Source organism: Benincasa hispida, chromosome 4 (assembly GCF_027475165.1).
Source record: "Benincasa hispida cultivar pf3 chromosome 4, pf3_genome.v1.1, whole genome shotgun sequence".
NCBI classification, from domain to species: Eukaryota; Viridiplantae; Streptophyta; class Magnoliopsida; order Cucurbitales; family Cucurbitaceae; genus Benincasa; species Benincasa hispida.
Window position 1 is genome coordinate 32692993 of NC_143481.1, and position 6096 is coordinate 32699088.

The 6096-nt window shown below is 34.3% G+C and overlaps 1 protein-coding gene across 2 annotated transcripts; it reads left to right on the top strand.

The window, feature by feature from the left end:
- The first annotated feature begins 1389 nt into the window (after positions 1–1389).
- Positions 1390–4705, top strand: LOC120075583 (type-1 restriction enzyme mjaxp r protein (DUF668)). 2 transcript variants are annotated; one of them, XM_039029118.2, is made up of 2 exons: positions 1390–1570; positions 2302–4705. In XM_039029118.2, exon 2 carries the CDS (start codon positions 2349–2351, stop codon positions 4173–4175), a length of 1827 nt encoding a protein of 608 aa, XP_038885046.1. In that variant the 5' UTR covers positions 1390–1570; positions 2302–2348; the 3' UTR covers positions 4176–4705. The 2 variants fall into 2 exon arrangements, with proteins under 2 accessions (XP_038885046.1, XP_038885047.1); XM_039029119.2 differs by having other exon boundaries at positions 1419–1729.
- Positions 4706–6096: the final 1391 nt, after the last annotated feature.

Consider the following 6096-nt stretch of genomic DNA (forward strand, 5'->3'; position numbering starts at 1 on the left):
ATAAATTATGGGAAGCGTTGGATTGAGTTATTTTAGTTAAATAGTTAATTACATTGATTTTAGTAAATTAATATTCATTAATTTTAATTAATCAATTATCGTTTTATTTTAAAAAAATTAAAAAGAGGAAATAAAAAAACTCACCTTTTTGTAAGGGTATGCCTCTTATCGAAAAAAAGATGATTCGAAATATAGTATTCTCATGTCCAATTCATAAATTGGTATAAGAAATCACCGTCAATTCTCATCTTAAACTACAAATACTATATGTATATAAGAAATCTTATTAGATACCAAATGTGCCTATAAGCTATAAATACTATAGTCTTTTATAGGATTTTTAATTGTATGAATCAAAATATATGGACTTAATTGTGTAAGTTGATACAAAATAAAGTTTGCGAGTCTTTTTTCTTTTAAGTGTTACAACCTCAAATGGTATAGTGTTTGTACTATCAACCTCAAGGTCAAGGCTTGATTCTTCACCCCACATATTTTTTCTTTAAAAAATGTATTAGAATGTGGGGATATTTTGTTTTTTTAGGAAAAAAAAGTATTATATTGAGATCTAAGCACCTGTTTGATAGGAAATCTAAAATCGAAATTTGAAAACAACAAATTCAATGAGAATAATATTTAATGTTTTCAGATATATTTTTGACAACAGTTTTAGAAATTGGATTCTAATTTAAATAATGATATAAAATATGTTTGAAATTACAATATCGAGAAATTATTTTAAATGACAAATTTGTTGAAAATAATTCCACGTAATAACAAAATATCACGATCTACGGTAGATCGCGATAGACCACTATCTAAGTCTATCATGACACAAATAATAGTAATCTATCGTAGATAAACAGTGAAATTTTGTTATATTTGTAAGTATTTTGGTTCATCTTCCTATATTTGAAACTAACCCCATGATATATATACAAATCATCAAACTAGCTTTAGTTACCCATTAAATATCAATTGACAATAAACTATCATTAATTTATTTATTAGCATGTTTTTTTGTTGTTATAATTCTTATTATATAATTTATAATACATCCCATTAAATACATATTTTAAACTTACTATTTTCAAATTTAAAATTCAAAATTTGAATTAAAATTTGTCCTAGACTCTAAATTTTTAACTTAAAAAGAGTATATGTCAATATGTCGTGAGACCTTTTTAGTATAATTAGAGATAAGTAGATTCAAATTACAAATCGTAATTACTAACAAACTTATATTTCGATTGAATCGTTGTCTGTGTTCATTTTGACAACTAATCGTAAATTAGGGGTAAAGTTGAAACTTGTATTTTTATATGGAATTAATAAAAAAAGAAAAAGAAAAGTAATATTAGAAAAAGAAAAACCAAATAGCGACACTTTAATTCTACTCGTTTTCGCCCATTCTTTTTTATAATTTTCACTTCTTCCATGTGGTCCAAGTCCTCACTGCAGCTTCGTCGCTACTTCCTTTTCTTGTTCTTCTTCCTCTCTCTCTCTAAACTCTCATCCTTCGTCACCGTTCGAAGACTTCTGGTTGAGCTTTTCCGTCTGCATGTGACCGGTTAGTCCTCTGTTTTTTCTGTCTTTTTCTTGTTCATCTCAGTCTCTATATAAGGATATTCATCATTGATTCATCGAGTTCCCGAATCTGCTTCCTACTTCGGGAGCCGAGTACTGATTCATGTTTAACCTCGCAAATCGCCCTTTCAGAAGAACGAAGGTTGGTGGATTTGGGAGTTTTTGTTGCCTTACTGTTATTATGCCTAGTGTAGGTGCTGAAATTTTGGGTGTTTGGATCCTGTGTGTTTGCTTTGGAGATTGTGAATCCGTACCTTTTTCTTTTTTGTTTCCTCTTGTGGGATTGTAAATTGCTGTTTGGTGGCTTTGGAAATCTGGTGAAGATCCAATCGGAATTGGGATGTTGTGGGTTTTTCTTTTTCTTCATTTTCTTGCTTTTTCGTTTTGTTAATGAAGTTGAAAAGACGGGGGAAAGCTTAGAGAATTTTGAGCTGATTGGTTGAGTTAGTGGAATGAACATTTTCAAGACATGGAAGGTTATTTGATTTGTCATTTTTATCTGTCGATCTTGCAATTTCATGCTTGCTTATGACTTGAAGGATAATTGGTATTGTTTGTACTTTGTAGTTTTAGTGTATTGATCTAACGGACATCTTCATTCGCCTTAACTCCTCATATCTTAATGGATGTTTCCCTCACTCTGCTACTGAAATTTTTGTTATCTCAGCTTTGATGAAGTTGATTGAAGTTTATGCTTTTCTTTTTTTGGTACAGAATAAGGGATGTGGTTGTGAGCATCTTAAATTTCAAATTGGGGAAAGATGGTTTCAGAATCTTGGTTTCGCAGCCTTTGGAAGCCTCCAAGGAAGCGTGATTCCACGCAGAAGGTTGTTATTGGAGTATTAGCTTTTGAAATTGCTAGCTTGATGTCCAAGTTGGTTCATCTATGGCAGTCTTTGAGCGACAAGCAAGTCGGGAGATTGAGGGAAGAGATAAACAATTCGTTGGGCCTAAAGAAGCTTGTGTCGGATGACGATGAATATATTGTACGTCTAATATGTGCAGAGATGACAGAGAGTTTAGCTCATGTGGCCAAATCTGTTGCCAGGCTTGGAAAGAAATGCAGTGATCCTAGTTTAAAAAATTTCGAGCATGTTTTTGATGCTTTAATTCAAATAGGTGCCGATCCGTATGGTTGGATATACTCATGGAAGAAGATGGAAAAGAAAGTGAAGAAGATGGAAACCTTTATTTCAGTCAATGCAAATTTGTATCAGGAGATGGAAATGCTTGCAGATCTTGAGCAAACTTTAAGGAGGATGAAGGTTAATGACGACTCGGATGTTATAAACCTTGTTGAGTTTCAAAAGAAGGTTGCATGGAAGCAGCAGGAGGTGAAAAATTTGCGAGAGATGTCACTTTGGAAAAGGACCTATGATTATACAATCCTTCATCTAGCTAGATCCCTATTCACCATATTCAGTAGGATCAAACATGTATTTGAAATTGAGCAGAGTGTGGATACTGACGGATCAAATGATTCACGAGATATGAATTCTGACTATATAGCACGTAGTCAATCAGTGTCTTCGTTAATGCAATCCATGGTGCATCCCTCTGAGAATGGTCTTACTAAATTTGCTTCGGGTCCCCTTAAGAGGTTTACAACTAAATCAGGGCCAATTTCGAAAACAACTAAACCCAATAATTTTTATTCAGGTCCTCTTGGTGGCTCTATTACGAAGTCTGGTCCTATTTCAGGCCCTGGTTCTGGAACCAATAGAAATTTCAACTCTTATTCAGGTCCTCTCACAAGTTCAGCAATAAGATCAGGTCCAATTTCTGGAATTGACAATAAAACCCATCAGAAGAATTGGCTTGTCGGTGGCTACTCTTCACTATTTAATGGGAAGAAATCTCATCAGAAGCCAAACAGACTGACTCAAGTTGGACCTTTTAAAGGATGCATGATATCTGGCCCTAGTTCTATGGTTGCCAATTGCCACATTAGTTCTAATGGGTATCATTCTCAGCTTATCAGTGGAGCCAAAGATACTGGAATGACTGTTGATCATTGCGATCGAGCCAATCCTTGCAAACAGTTGCTCAGCACCAAGCGCCGATTGTTGGATGCCCCACCTGAGACTCTTGGCGGTGCTGCTTTGGCACTGCACTATGCAAATGTCATTATTGTAATTGAGAAGCTTGCTGCATCTCCTCATTTGATTGGCCTGGATGCTAGGGATGATCTATACAATATGCTGCCAGCTAAAGTTCGAGCTAACCTTAGGGCAGCCCTAAAGCCATATGCTAAAAGCTTGGCTTCATCTACGTATGACACAGGTCTTGCAGGAGAGTGGAACGAGGCAATAACTGGAATATTGGAGTGGCTTGCTCCACTGGCTCATAACATGGTTAGATGGCAATCTGAACGTAGTTTTGAACAACAGAATTTTGTTTCCAGGACCAATATGCTTCTTGTACAAACTCTTTTCTTTGCAAATCAAGAAAAGACCGAAGCAGTCATTACTGAACTTCTTGTTGGTCTGAATTACCTATGGAAGTTTGGTAGAGAACTCAATGCAAAAGCTCTCAATGAGTGTGCCAGCAGTAGAATACATGATGAATATTTGGATATTGTTGGGTAACATTATTTTCTATTCTATTGGTTCTGCCCAACTGAATTGCAGCATAGTCGTCCAACGACAGGAGGCCTCCTCAGCTCTACAAGACCGATATCGACCAATTGGAAACGGCACAATGGAGAGAGAGAGAGAGAGCTGTCGCTACTCAGTTGCATTATCAATACTCCAATACCAGAAGTCAATATTGACGAGTTAGGTTTGAACTTTTCAACATTCTTTCTCTTATAGAGTGATTATTCAGATTGTGCAAATGGGCTCTACTCCCATCCTCGTAATAGTATGGTTTGTCACTATTAAGTTGTCATTACTTGAAAGTTGTATATGTATCAGTAATACGTTCTCCAGATATGTAAAATATCTACTATATAGGCTTGCCATTACATACAGAAAATCGCTCGAGACCGAGCTTGTTGCATCTAAGTAGAATTCATCACAACTTGCTATGGTCCTGTTCATTTTCTTTTCAACGTATGGTTGTAAATTTTCTGATTTGGTCTTAAATAGTTACATCCTGCCTTGCCATTTATCAGGAACTTTGATTATTGCCGTGGCCATTCCTTTAGTATTTCATTGTGGTGTTTGACTGATATTGACTTGTAGGTATATATCAATTTGTTGGTGCTCTCTTTAATTCTCATCCTTATCTACACTACATGTAGTCTTCTAGGGACGAAATTATTTGATGATGCAGAACAATATGGCTAGCAGTCTTTCAACATCGGATGCATCAGTATTTCGAATTTATATCTATTGGTTATTAGGGAGCAAAATAGAGAAGTAGTTGGCAGTCAAATTGTGGTACTTTGGTGATTTATCTTAGTGTCAGTATGGTTTTTTCTTCTTGTTTTTCTCCATTATAGCCAAGCAAGAAGCTTATTTTTAAGTATCAGTTTTGTTATTTTGGATTACACTACCACCACAAACTGAATCCACCAATTCCTTGGCTTTTTGGTCCTTTCAAGCCATTTACCCATGAAAAATAGGCCATCACAAGTCTTAATCTTGAGTCTTGACTTGCCATCCACTTGTGATGTTAGTGGTGAAATGAATCAGCATCCTCTAAGATGGAACAATGAAGGAAGATACGATCTTGGTACTTCATCATTGCACCACCACAATTATCCACCAATTAGGGGAGATAGGAACATATTATCACTTCTTTGAAGGAGGAGTAATTATTTTTGGTTGAGAGATTTTGAGTCTTCAATTGTGCTTCTAGAACAAGTTCTAAAGTAACAGCACTTTTTGTAGAAAAGTACTTCATAAAAGATTATATTTGGTGTTTTGTTCTACACACTTTGAAGGCTTTTTAAGTGCTTTCTTACCTAAATGCATGCTAAAAGCACTCTACTAAGTATTTTCTTCTTAAAAAGTGCTTTTAGCTTTCCAAACATCATGATTCTATATTTTAGTAATAACAAAAGTGCTTTTGACTTTTAGGCTTTAGCTATCTCAAACATTATGGTTCTAGTTTTTACTAACAATAACTAAAGTCCTTTGGGCCTTTGAAAAGAGCACTTTCAATCATTGTCTAAATTTTTTAAAATTCTTTAAATTCATGAATGCCTTCTGGGATTGTGAAAGGAAAAAAGAAGAAGAAGATTATATAATAAAAACATGGAAAAGAGAGAGAGGCTAGCTTGTTATTAATATGATTTTAAAAAAAAATTATGTACAATGAACTATAAGGGTAATAATGGTAAAGTAATTCTTCTAATTTCTTTCCAGCATCAAATATTCAAACATAGAATTTTATTTCTGTTTGATTTGAAATGTATTAAAATTCAGCTTATTCCAGAATATATATTTAGAATTTTAAATCATTTTCATCTTTTAAAATCATCTAATTCGAAATCATTTCTTTCCAATTCTAGATGCCACATGAAGCATAAATAATACACAACCGGCACAAAAATTAACGAAG

Excerpts from the sequence above, each read along its gene's own strand:
- LOC120075583 (XM_039029118.2), top strand. The coding sequence starts at position 2,349 with ATGGTTTCAGAATCTTGGTTTCGCAGCCTTTGGAAGCCTCCAAGGAAG.